The sequence below is a fragment of the Siniperca chuatsi genome, linkage group LG4 (assembly GCF_020085105.1).
Source record: "Siniperca chuatsi isolate FFG_IHB_CAS linkage group LG4, ASM2008510v1, whole genome shotgun sequence".
NCBI classification, from domain to species: domain Eukaryota; kingdom Metazoa; phylum Chordata; class Actinopteri; order Centrarchiformes; family Sinipercidae; genus Siniperca; species Siniperca chuatsi.
The window spans coordinates 10,168,944-10,181,350 of record NC_058045.1 but is presented as its reverse complement, the minus strand read 5'-3'; the positions used below and the strand labels follow the sequence as shown (position 1 = coordinate 10,181,350).

The 12,407-nt window shown below is 37.5% G+C and overlaps 1 protein-coding gene across 3 annotated transcripts; it reads left to right on the top strand.

Moving 5' to 3' along the window:
• Positions 1-2,797: 2,797 nt before the first annotated feature.
• saal1 (serum amyloid A-like 1) lies at positions 2,798-11,975 on the top strand. 3 transcript variants are annotated; one of them, XM_044194459.1, is made up of 13 exons: positions 2,799-2,993; positions 4,147-4,346; positions 4,657-4,758; positions 7,101-7,184; positions 7,278-7,357; positions 7,452-7,511; positions 7,592-7,707; positions 8,272-8,434; positions 9,012-9,094; positions 9,250-9,435; positions 10,141-10,298; positions 10,460-10,552; positions 11,581-11,975. In XM_044194459.1, exons 1-13 carry the CDS (start codon positions 2,990-2,992, stop codon positions 11,656-11,658), a joined length of 1,407 nt encoding a protein of 468 aa, XP_044050394.1. In that variant the 5' UTR covers positions 2,799-2,989; the 3' UTR covers positions 11,659-11,975. The 3 variants fall into 3 exon arrangements, with proteins under 3 accessions (XP_044050396.1, XP_044050394.1, XP_044050395.1); XM_044194461.1 differs by lacking the exon at positions 4,147-4,346 and having other exon boundaries at positions 2,798-2,993; XM_044194460.1 differs by lacking the exon at positions 2,799-2,993 and having other exon boundaries at positions 4,287-4,398.
• Positions 11,976-12,407: the final 432 nt, after the last annotated feature.

Below are 12,407 nucleotides of genomic sequence, written 5' to 3'. Positions count from 1 at the left end.
TAGAGCTTTTTGAACACTCCCACGGGGTGACAGCTGCATCATGAGGAAGGTGTATTGTTATTTCTGCTTGACAGTGTTGATTCAGGGAGGACAGTACATTCGCCAAATTACCTAAAGACAGTTTTGATTAGAGGTGGGACTATTTAAGATTTTATAATCCATTTTGACATCATACTATTTAACATCCTTGCTGACAGATTTATCGTAATTTCCCATAAAACAGACTGAAGTGACACTTTAAACAAGGCAGTGTGTGAGCATACAACACAACATAGAAGAAATGTAAACAAAAAGTAGACATTCAATACATGTCTGCTTTCATTTAAAAAAATGGAATATAATTTATTTTAAATTTAAGCAGGGTTTATAATGTTTTTATTTTATATGTACCACAATATACTCAAGAGTTTAATTTAAAGTGACTGGAAAATTGTCCACAGGTTCTATTACAGCAAATAATAATCATTAGTTTGGATTAGGTTTAGGTAGTCTGATGTGATTATTTGACCACAGGACCAGATCAGTATGCTGGCTCCAATTATTTGGAGGAAAAGGTTTGATCAGAAAAGAGGAGAAAAGGGGAAGAAGATTCTCCATTAAATTAAATTAAAATGTAGGTTTTATGTATCCTCTAACCAACAAGGTTTAATTTTTTTGTTTGCACTTCATTCAAATTTTCTGTAATTCATTCACTCAATCACATTTGGGCTGCAGGTTTCTTTCTATTATTATTATAAGAACAATAAGTAAAAAAGTAGATACAACAGAAACATGTTTTATGTTTTCAGCCAGGCAGAGCAAGTATTTCTGTTTGTAGGGAAGTATGCAAAGACAACACTACATGTGCTGTTACAACACACAGAAACCAGAGAATACTTAGATGTGCTCCGTGGGAAGGTTTGGTTGAAAAACCACTGCCTTATTAGTTATGCAATCATTCATTAGCAGCTGATGCTAATGCTAAAATAATTATTAGGGCTGCAACTAACAATTATTTTTATTATCAATGTATTTATTTTTTTCTCATTTAATCACTTGGTCTATACTAAATGTCACATAATTGTGACGTCTTCAAATGTCAGGTTTTGTCCGATCAACAGTCCCAAACCTAAAGAGATTCAGTTTACTATCACAGAAGACTAAGAAATCCAGCAATTGTTCACTTTTGAGAAGCTGTTACCAGTTAATTTATGACATTTTTGCTTCATAAAATGCCTTGACAACAAATTCATTTTCAAAAATGTTGCACATTATTTTTCTGTGGATTGACTAATCAATTATTTGACTAATCATTTCAGTAGTAGCAATTATTACATGACCATCAAACTGCTTGCAAGAAATGTTCATTAATATAATTTTAGGGAACTAGTTTCATTTATTTTGAATTTTAGTATCAAGTGTAAATCAGATTAAACCTATGCAAAACTCTGGGTAAGGATCAGTCTAAATGAAGGTAAAGATTTTTATAATGTTGAAGACTGTTAGGAAAAAAATAGCCAAACAATTCTGTACTATAGGCTGGTAGCTAACATGGATGCATTATACGTTCTATTATACATCCATGCTAACTAATTACATAATTTAGCTACCATTATTAGCTAACTAGATAGCTAGCTAGGTTAACTAACTGCCATAGGTGGCTTGCTAACGCGCTACCTAACATTACTTTAGAAAGCAAATCATATTTGTAGCCCTTGTGTCCAATCCTGTTTCATAAACATATAACACACATCACAAACAGGGTCCGGTACTGTCCACAAAATTAATTTAGGTTTGTTGTGCCCCTGAATTTCTTTAACAGAAGAATACTGAAAATAGGAACTCACCAGAGGAAGGCTGAACATTAATGGGTCCATCAGTGAGATTATGTCCCATGTCATTATGTCTGCCACCACCCCAATACAATGAATGTGAATTGGCTTGTTGGGACTGCTCAAAATATTGAAAAAGTGCTATCTTAAAAAACCCAGCAGCATTAATCTTACCTAGGAACTAGTTTTATTTTCTTTGATAAGTAGTGGTAAATTTAGTTCCAATAAAAACTGCGAGGTCTGGGTCTGGAGTGGATATTATCACAACAATGAACTTCCATTCACCTCACCTGTAGAGACAGCAGTTGACATCTCAGAGACAGATATCTCCAAACCTGATCACGAAACTTAGCTAGTGTAGATGAGAAAATGTGTGTGTGTGTGAGTGATATCGGCTGTAGAATCAGAATCAGAAATACTTTATTGATCCCCGAGGGGAAACTCTTTAAGAGATGTCTAGATTTTTTTTTTTTAATGTAATGGGACTATATGGCACTCGGCTTGTGGTGCTCAGAACACCAAAAAAATGTATTTGTAAAACCCACTCAAGATAATCCACAGACCTTGTTGTGAGCAGTTTCGTGTTCCTACGGCCGATATCTCCAAAACTCGGCAACTCACACCAAAACAATGTAGATGGATAAATAGCACTACAGGTAAGAGGAAAAATATGTATTTTTGATTTTGGGGTGATCTGTCCCTTTAAATGCAAACCAGCCGCACTCAATTGGAATAAAAAGCCCAGTTTTGTTAATTTACACCTGACATTGACTTTTTCCTAGATAAGAAGCTAAAACTTCATCATCACTTTAGTGAAGTTTTTCCTGAACTGAATGTCCGATGTGTAGGTCACCCAGATAGCACTCGTGGTCGTGGATTAGGGCTAGTAAAAAAGGTAAATGTACCATCCTCTTTACATGTACACCTTATTTGCCTAAATAGCCTGCCATTGCCCCTGCGCACTGCAGGTGGCGGCATTCATTTGAGCTGGAGGTGGTAGACCACAAGAAGAAGACTGCGCAGTGTGTACACCGTTCGCGCATGCGCATCCAGTTGCTTGTACTAAATGGAGGGTCTTTGAAATGTCGTCTGGAAAATCTACTGTGACAATTTAAAAACATGCGATGATATTGCATTCAATATTTACCAGCTAGTTACGTTTGTAGAGAGCGGCCATTATGGGTGAGTTGACATGTAAGAAGTACTGTTTATGAGTATGACAGCTAAGCTAGATAGCAACCTGCCGTTAAGAGCGAAATATGCATCTGCTAACGTTAGTTAACGTTAAATTGTTAAACGTTAAATCGAGTAAAATATGCAAAGTTTGCATTCATAGCTAGCGTTAAACCGTTAACTTCCTTTTCTAGATAACAACTCTCGTATCATAAAGCTTGTCATTGTGCGATATAGCCTACTCCCGAGTTGCCATTTTATAGGTACACCTACACCCACCACAAACTACAGCCTCCAAAATAACAATGCAGTTGAATCAACACAGCTGCAACAAAACCACAATATTATAACCTTCATGAAGGTACTGATGGGGGACAAATGAAAGGAAATCCCCCAGTAATAACCCCAGTAATAAACGAGTAGAGAAACATATAAAATGCAGACGCTTCCAGGTCCCATCCTTTAGTGATGTCTGCGAGTGTCTCTGATGCTATATGTCCTTTTGTTATGTCGGGCTATGTTTGTTTTTCTTTATATCTGTTGTACTCAGGTCTCTCTTGCAAAAGAGAGCTTGATCTCAATGAGATGGCCTGATTAAATAAAGGTAGGTTGTATAGATAAATGAGGGACTATCTTGTGGAGGAATGGTGTTCATCCCTCCAGTAGACTTCCACAGAATTAGCGGGGAGCACTGAAGCTGTTCTGGAGGCTCGTGGTGGCCTGACTCCATACTAAGACACTTCATGTTGGTTTTAATCTTTAATCTTCTTTTAATTTGTCACCCATCTGTAAGATTTATTGCAGGGCTGTTCTATCAGGCTGCATTAGTTTTAGCTAGGTGTACATAATAAACTGGCAACTGAGTATAAACCATGACAGTACATATTTTGGGAATAATCTAAACTGTTAAAGACAAAAAGGACAAGATAGGATGTCTGTTTTTGCTAGTCCAGTGAATTAAAAACCTGTCAAATCAAGGTATGTCTATGACATTGATGCCTGTACATCCAATACTTGGATGAAGCAGTCCTGCTCATTGATTGTTTAATACTACCTGAGATATTAGCAACCCTAGTAGAAACAATATAACAAAATGTCTATTTGCTGACAAATCTCTATTACCTCCCCCCATCCTTTACGCCATTACACCCCCCTCCCCCAGACTATAGTGTTGATGGTGCTGGGGAAGTGGAAAGTGAGAGATCCTCATCTCCAACTAGAATACAGTCTCCCGTTATGGACCGTAACCCATCACCACCCCCAGACACAGCCGATGGAGAGGAGGGCGAAGATTTGGACGCCATTGGAGACACTGTTTACAGCAAGCACTGGCTTTTCAGCACCTTGACTCATCTCATCCATGTAGGCCGGCTGTCTATTGCTAATGTCTAATCTGAGGCACTTGAAAATGAAAGTGAGATATCAGTTCATGGGTTCAGTGGAAAATGGCAACAAAGTATAATCTGAAATTTTAGTTGCATTTATTTTCTTCACCTATTTAACAATGTCTTTTTCCAATCATCCAGTTTGGAGACTACAAATCAAGTCAGTTGGGAAGAAAAATCTTCCAGTTGATATTCAATTAATAACACAGTGTGCTACTGCTCTCTGCTACACACTTTCCAATATAGCTAACATTTCTTAATGTTCGTAACATGGTCATGTCTTGCAGATGGTGACCGAGCATTCGGAGGTGGACTCTGAAGGTCAGATGCAGCTCCCTGATGATGATGAGGAAGATCTATGTAGAGTCTGGGATATGGCCATGGATAAGGTAGAGTTCTTTTTTTGTGTCCCTTAGACTTCACTTTCTTTGACTAGTCAGGATTTTATTTGCCACACTATTCTGCTGTGTTTTCCCTGTTGAGAAATTGTGTTGTGTTATAGAAATATATCACTCTGTTACTCGACCTTTCATGAACAATGTTAATGGTATTCATAAAGGTAACTACAACCCAATAAAAAAAACAAATCGATCAAAATTTGTTATTTTAAATCAATCAATCAATCAATCAAGCTTTATTTTTATAGCACCTTCCAACAACCGAAGCTGAACCAAAGTGCTGTACAACATTAAAAACAAGGTAAAAAATAATAATGATAATAACAAATAATAATAAAAGTACAAATAGGTCAGCAGAGCACATTACAACATTAAGATAAAGTGTCACAGGGCCACTAAGTGTTAAAAGCTATTCTAAATAAGTGGGTTTTAAGTTTGGCTTTGAACAATTTTGGATTGGAGCTGTGTAGTAAATTGGATGATATGTAAAAAAAAAAATAATAAAACTGTTGAATAATAAAAACAAAATGTGCACGCTTTGGATAATTTCCTGTTTTGTGGTTAGTGGTAAACCTTTTACAAAATTTACATCAGGAAAATGGAATTTAAACATGATCTAGGCAACAGAAGTAGTACTACATTCTGTGAATTCAGGATGTTTAACCACAAATTATGAAATATGCTGCTGCCCAGCAAACATTGAGACGTTGAATGACCGTTCAAAAATAGTTCCAAAATGAAAGTTGTGCCCGATGTCTGGGACGTTACCTGGCCATCAGGCTGGGAGTTCTAGCAGCGTAGAAATAAGTTGTTACCATGAACGGACCTATTCAGCTGTTTTGCTAAAGTTTATGTACACAGTGTGCATTCAGCAGCTTTATACATCCTAAAAACTGAAAATAATAAGTCAACGTTGACTTTTTGTTTCACACGGTACACAAACCCCAGTCTCCTGGGTGAAAGTCCTGTGTTTGACCCATTCATCCACCACGACCTCCTCCCGTGGATGCATGACTCGTCTCCTACAAGGACTTTGTTGCTCTTTATACTACGTCACCTGACTTTCTGGCAGAAAGCCCTGAAGGCAAACTTCTCCCATGTGCAATCAAAGACAGCTTGGGTAAAGACTTGTGGCTCTTTCAAACACCGCAGGCTTAAAATGATGATTTACATGTAGATATACATAAATGGCATAAATGTGTTTGTTTGTTTTTTATATTTAAAAAATGGGCTTCGAGTAATACTGTCTTTGTACGTGAAGTGGACGTCACACTGTGGACATCTGATCACAACCATTTCACGACCAAATAAATTGTCAATCACATATCGTATTGAAAAAACAAAATAAAGACATGCATGCTTTCATATCAATAATGTGATCAGTATTTCCTGGTTTGTAAGAGAGGGTCTGACTGGACCAATATTGGACATGGAAACAACGTCACCATCTGGCCGTCCGCCTCATAACCACATTGCAGTTTTTGGCATCCGACTGGGACCATTTTTGGCCAGGGACATGACGTCACCATCTGAACAATGTTGGGTGGTGTCTTTGTGTCTGCCATTCATATACAGGGTTCCCACAGGTCTGAAAATAGACATAAATAGACAGGGGTTATTGAAAGTGCTTGAATTTATGTATGTATGTATGTATATATGAATGTTTATAAATATGTATATATATGTGTGTGTGTGTTTCTATGTGTATATATATATATATATATATATATATGTATATGTATATATGTAATTTATTTTTATTTTTTTTTTTAACTTAAAGTAAGATCACTGTAACACAACAGCAATTGTTGCCTGTGAGCTTCTGTAAAACCTGCTAGTTCTCATTATAGAAATTCTCAGTGTTATAACAGTAATTAACCTTGATCCGTGTCTCAAACTATGCCGTGTTGGGTCCTTGAATTTAAGGGAATTGGGCTTGGAAAGCCCTTGAAAAGTCCTTGAATTTAATGTTTAAGAAGGTGTGGGAACCATGTATATAGCGTTACCAATGAATTAAACCATACACTCTGTTGGCAGTTTATTAGGTACACCTAGCTAAAACTAATGCAGTCTAATACACCAGTCCTGCAATAAATCCTCACTACTACAGCCTCCAAAATGATTATAAAGTTGAATCAACACCTTTAAAACGGTTTCAAATAAAACTGAACAATAAAACCTTCATAAAAGTCGGATTTACTGCAGGACGTCCAATAGTTTTAGCTAGATGTACCTAATAATAAACTGCCAACTGAGTGTATGTTGCAGTTAGAAATGAATCATGCAAAGGTTTAAATATTTACTAATGACTGTTTATTAACAACTGTGTGTAGGACGTGGCTGGTTTTCTGCAGGAATTCAAAGCTACAGATATCCTTCTTGGGGTGATAGCCAAATCTCGTTGTCCACGTCTCACAGTGAGTGAAATCCTTGACAATTTATGCATTCTCTGTCAAAATATAATCCTATGTAATGTATTTAATTTTTTGGTTTTGTATTTGCTTCTCAAGGAAATTTGTGTGGGAATCCTTGGGAACATTGCTTGTTTTCCTGACACTTGTCTGACTCTCAGCCAAAATGAAGACTTAGGGTGGGTAAAAGTCATCATCTGTAATTGTCCTTCAATATATTTCGTACACTGTTGTGATTCATTCTAATAAATGCAACTCCCTCTGTGTCCACAGTGCTGTGCTGTTGCTTCTTCTTGGAGATACAGATCCTCCGACCCTTCTGGAAACAAGCAGGTGGCGTTTACATTTTCTGTAGACATGTGAGACCGAAAGCCTGAGAGAGAAGTATTCATCTTTTCTGATGATGTTTGCAGATTGCTGCTGACCTGTGTCTCTCAGAAAGATGTCTGTTCCCTGTGGCTTCAGCGAATACGACAGCAGACGTCTGTGCGCACCAACCTCTGTTTCATCATGTGCAGTTCTACAAACAGTACAGTGCTTTTACTCATTCCTTCCCCTATAATAAGCTGATGAAGTTTCTGGTGTATGAAATGAAATATCTGTTTGACATACCAAGATGACTTATATTAAGTCCCTGTAAGCTGTTTATCTTAAATGTTCCCTGTGGAGTTTCTGACCTCTAGTAGCACTATGGTCCTCGTTTTGTTTATCTTGTGCATGAGGACGCACATGCACGTGCGCACACGGGTGACACGATACACAGCCCTGCCAATAGTTTCAGACTATTCCACTGATCAACAGGTGGCGGTAACTCGCCAAGACGTGCTGCAATGCGGCAACAAAGACAGGGAAAAAGAAGACTGCTAGCAAGTAAATATAGAAAAATCAGCTTTGAAAATGATTTTTGAGGAGGGAAATGCACTCCATATGAATGTTCCTCAAGGAACAATGCCTTTTTGGTGAGTAACACTGAATGTAAACATACCTTTCGTTTGTTTACAAGAAAACTCCACAGGGCACCTTTTAAGTATTTGTAAACTTCTGTCTGTTTTTAAAATGGTTATTATAAGTCATTACCATTTGTGTTTTACAGCTGACCTGCTTGAGAAGGTTGGAGAGCTGGTCAACAAACTCTTTGACCTTGACGAAGAGCTGATGAAGAGTTGGATTACAGCTCAGCCAAGTGAGGAGGAGGAGGATGGTGAAAGCCGTCTGGATGTGGCCTCATGTCTTCTTGAGGCAGCCAAGCAGCTTCGGTGGGTATCTGAAATTGAAATTCTGGAGAATGTTACTTTCAATAGGATGCCATGTTGCACCGCCATATTTCTACAGTAGCCCAGAACGGACAAACCAAACACTGGCTCTACATAGGGCCGTTAGCGTTTTTCGCAAGTTTCGCCGTAGTTTCTACTACACGCTTGGAACGGGAGGATGATGCGAGTGGTATTCAAATAATTGCAAACTGCAATTTCAACGTTAGATGCCACTAAATTCTACATACTGGACCTTTGACTTAATATTGTCTTATAATTCAAGGCACCAACTGTGCAAGTACTTATTAAATTTGTTAAGCAATAATTAGTGTCATTGTTGTAACAATTACTTTAGTTGTGATTTAAGTGCCTTCAGTCACTCTTTTTTTCATATTTGTATATCTATATTTAGGTGATGCAATACACTGGCATATTTGTTGATATTATTGACGTCTTATAAAATAGATCTATTATTTATTGTCGGTCTGATACAGCGGAGGTCAAAGTAAATACGTGGCACTTGTGATGTTGTTGATGTAGTTGACCCTCAGTATTCAACGGTATTAAATTGTTTTCACAGATCAGAAAGTCCGAATGGCTTAGAGGTTTACCTTTACGCCCTCCAACTCCTCACCACCATAGATGAGGGCATTCAGACTTTTGGTAAGAGCGATCAACAGAGTTTATATTGAGTTTAGCTGTTGGTACATCATTACAGAGGTTAAACATGTTAACCATAGTTGTTGATTCAGTAAAATGTAACACAAGACTGAAGTGACCTCTCAGTAGACAAGACGTTGTTTAATATTTTCTTCTAGCTGCCCCTGATGGACCCGGCAAAGCAGTTTGGGACTTTGTCTGTGACGTTGTGTGTGAGGACCTCTGCCAACCAAATGATCTTCCAGTTGTCCTGCAAGAGCAGAAGAGCATTTTGGTTCAGGCATTTGCTGTGCTGCAGGCTCTTTATAGATGCCAAGATCAGTGGCGGAGCAGAAGTGACACAAGTAAGCTTTGTATCAGCTCCACTGTTCTTCAGTTGCACATTTTACAACAGATTCAGCTGTGGTCACTGGATGCCATCAGCCATGAGATCTGCATTTTTAATGCATATAGTACACTGAACATTGATTTAGCGTTAACTGTATGATTTCTGGTATTAGAAATATATTTTATGGTATATTAGTTAATTCTCTAAGCTGACCCACACGATTAAGACTGGGGCTTTTTTTTAAATGGCTCGAAACTGGCGATTTAAAACCTTATTTGTTTCTGATTCTCTGTTTATTGTAACTCCTTGTGCCCTCTTGAGTACACAAGCTATCAAATAAGTCCCAGTGCACATCGTCTCTGGAATCTTCAGAGGTTCTGAAGCAAATAAACAGCAGCGTTGCATCTATGGTTTGGCCTGTAGTGTTTTTAATATTATAGAAAACATTATACAAAACCATTAATGGAAATCTGTGATTCAGGCTACATTTTCTTAATGCAGAGCTGTTTGTCAAATTGCTTAACTAATTTTTCTGTTGGTCAAGTTTAGGTTGTTTACTGTGCAACTGCATTATGCAGGAAAATATTAATGAAAAAAATAATGACAATATAAGATCAGAGTCTGTAATGATCAGGATATCCCCCATTTTAATTTTAATATGCTCAGTCCTTATTAATAATTTAATGTGTTTCGTGCAAATACTTTTGTCTTTTGCCTCCAGGTCTTCCTCTTATTGGAACCATTTTGCGGGTGCTTCAGTACCATAGTGAGGGCAAAGATGACGGTACCAGCAAAGAAGACACAAGAGATGAACAGCTCCAGACTCTAACAGAGATTACAGCTGAGTTTCTAGCTGACATCTGCATTCAGATTCCCAAGGTAATACCAAAGGAACGCTTTGCTGACTTTCCTATTGGATCAGATTGTTTGCTGAGATTAAATGCAACTGTTTAATGATTATGAAAAAGGTGAACCAGAGCTTTCTTTTCTCTTTGAAAGGCCACTGAAGTGTCTGTTTATTCTGTTTTTGCTCTTTGTAGGACACCGTGGCAGATTTGGTGAAGAAAGGTTACCTTACAGAGAAGACTTGTCTCACTGCTGCGTGCAGTTTAGTTCCCAACTTTAAGACTTCAGTAAGTGCTTTCTCCAAAATGGTTTAAATCAGATATGTATTACATTCAATAAAGGAGTATTACATACTGTAATCACCTACACTTAATAAGCCACACACGATGGACAGAATCATGTTAACTCGCCAAGAATTAACAGTGTCACTGAATTTCATAATGAGGAGCTCCAATGGACACTCTGAAAAGCAATAAAAGCCTTCTGACCGCTTCAAGAGCCTGACTAGAGAGTGTTGAGTATGTGATTGATAAGACAAGTTACACAAACAAAAATGGGATTTACATTCTGCCTTATTGGAAGTATTTCACTTTTACAAGAGAAAAGGCTTCAAGGATGAGGACTCTCTGTTAGTATCTCGGGAAAGTTTCCCAACAGGATTTTCTGAAAGTGTTTCATATCTTCAAAAAGTATTTTTTCAAAAAGGACGGGCCGTCTTATATTCAGGCCTTTATGGTAGAACCACACTTTAATGACAGATTGAAGACTTGTAGTCCGTGAAGATAATCGTCCTGTCTGGTTTTTAGTGTAAAATAAAAGTTCATTGTCAAATCCTAACCGTTCCAACATAACAGTTTAAACGTCCCATCTAATGACAAAATGTACATTGCCATTTAATCTTATTACTGTTGGAATGATTATTTAAAAAAGGTCAATTGAGTTAAAAGTCAATTGACAGCAAATGCTATGACTCCAATTAATTAAAGTCCTTTTATTAGGTATAAATATCAGCTATTTGTTTTTGGTGTTTGCAACAAAATGAGCTATTTAAAATGGCACAAGCTTAGTTTTTCAAAATTTCATAGACTCAATGACAAATGGATTTATTGATTCGAGTTCATTACACCTCGACTTATCTCTAAATTTCTTGTCTACATATTCTCGTATTCTCTAATCCCCTTGTGTGCAAACCGCTGCCCGTGAGGCCGTTGTTTAACAAAAGTGTTTAGGATTAATTTTAGAGCTTGTGTCAGGTTAAGATGTGTGTGGAAAATAAACATTGTGTTTCCACCCCGCCCTTCTTCCTCTTGTGCAGTTTCAGCACCTGCAGTCCATGCTGTCAGAGACTGATCCCCAATTGGCAGATATGGTGAGGAAGCAGTTTCCTGTCTGAGGCGTCCAGCAGATCAGTGTTCAGCACTCATCCAGACTCTCACCACTGCTTTTTATAGTGGCCTCTATTTCCCCTCCAAAGATCCTGGTTCAAGTCATGCTATTGGATTTCCATTGGAAAGACTTAACAAGGATGTCACACCATCACGAGTGGCAGACGGTGTGACAAAGACTGTCATCTTTTTCTTTTCTCCATATTTTGACGGAATTCTGTCAAATTCAGTTGTTTCTGTTTTAAAGTTTTTTTTAATTCTATGAATGCTATTTTTGTATTAAATAATTGACCGTCTTTTATTAAAAAGATCTTTCTTCCAAGAATTTGAGCTTAGAAGCTTTTACTGAATCATCATTATCATCTTGGCTTGATGCAAAGCTTTAGGCAATCAGCAGAAAGGTTTATCACCGACAAAAAGCATTTTTGTCATTTAAGTTTTTGTTGTTTTAAAGAAAGGGTTAGTACAAAGCAGCAAGGAACAGTTTATATCATTTCAGAAAAATAAAATAAAAGTCCACAATACAATGAAAGGAAAACATGTCACAGTCACAGGAAATGTTTGGCTATGCTTGAAACAGGCTAAACTCCATTGATCTTTATATAGGCCCAAAAACGTTCCCAGAAGTCCCATCTTCCAAACTAACTTTTAATCTGCTGAGCAGAAACTCACAGGATGCAATCTCTACCATTGCATCTATCCAGTCTTTCAAATTTTAAGCAACTGAAAATGAACATTTTGATATATTTGGTACTTG

What these genes read in the sequence shown, in the direction of transcription:
- saal1 (XM_044194459.1), top strand. An exon ending in GGGATATGGCCATGGATAAG is followed by an intron (nt 4,759 to 7,100) that starts GTAGAGTTCTTT and finishes AACTGTGTGTAG; the next exon opens with GACGTGGCTGGTTTTCTGCA. An exon ending in TGAGGGCATTCAGACTTTTG is followed by an intron (nt 9,095 to 9,249) that starts GTAAGAGCGATC and finishes ATTTTCTTCTAG; the next exon opens with CTGCCCCTGATGGACCCGGC.